The sequence below is a fragment of the Penaeus monodon genome, chromosome 22 (genome assembly GCF_015228065.2).
Source record: "Penaeus monodon isolate SGIC_2016 chromosome 22, NSTDA_Pmon_1, whole genome shotgun sequence".
NCBI classification, from domain to species: Eukaryota; Metazoa; Arthropoda; class Malacostraca; order Decapoda; family Penaeidae; genus Penaeus; species Penaeus monodon.
The window spans coordinates 16,934,760-16,935,162 of record NC_051407.1 but is presented as its reverse complement, the minus strand read 5'-3'; the positions used below and the strand labels follow the sequence as shown (position 1 = coordinate 16,935,162).

Sequence of the window (403 nt, the reverse complement as noted above, 5' to 3'; positions counted from 1 at the left end):
ACATCCATCAAGTTTAGAGAAAATCCCACAGCAGCAGCAGTGTGCGCGCAATAAAAACACAAGCACTACAACTCACCGTTTCATTTCCGAAGAGGATGTCAATGTACGGGAAGGCCTTCATCATGGGGTCCTTGAAGAACTCGCACAGGAATGGGGCTGACAGGTTCATACAAAACACCTTGTTGTTCTCGCAGGCGTGTTCGCCCACCATCAGGATCGACTCGGGTGACACAGTGAGGAAGAATCCCTTGGGATCAGAAAATTGTTTTTGGTCAATTCAGTTCAACTTACTCTAATTTGAATTAGTTTAATAAGAATAATCTATCAAATTATTTTTGGGTTGATATGCTGTTTCATCCAATATGTATGCGTACCAGCAAATGACAATTTCCATATTTTGTAT

General features: G+C 41.4%; 1 protein-coding gene across 4 annotated transcripts in view; it reads right to left on the bottom strand.

The window, feature by feature from the left end:
* The window catches only part of LOC119586962 (adenosine kinase 1-like), a 36,821-nt gene that overhangs the window by 3,483 nt on the left and 32,935 nt on the right, over window positions 1-403 (bottom strand). For all 4 annotated transcript variants that reach the window (XM_037935700.1, XM_037935697.1, XM_037935696.1 and 1 more), the window contains one exon: window positions 77-247. In XM_037935700.1, coding sequence (XP_037791628.1) covers window positions 77-247 — 171 coding nt within the window. The remainder of the gene's footprint in view (window positions 1-76; window positions 248-403) is intronic.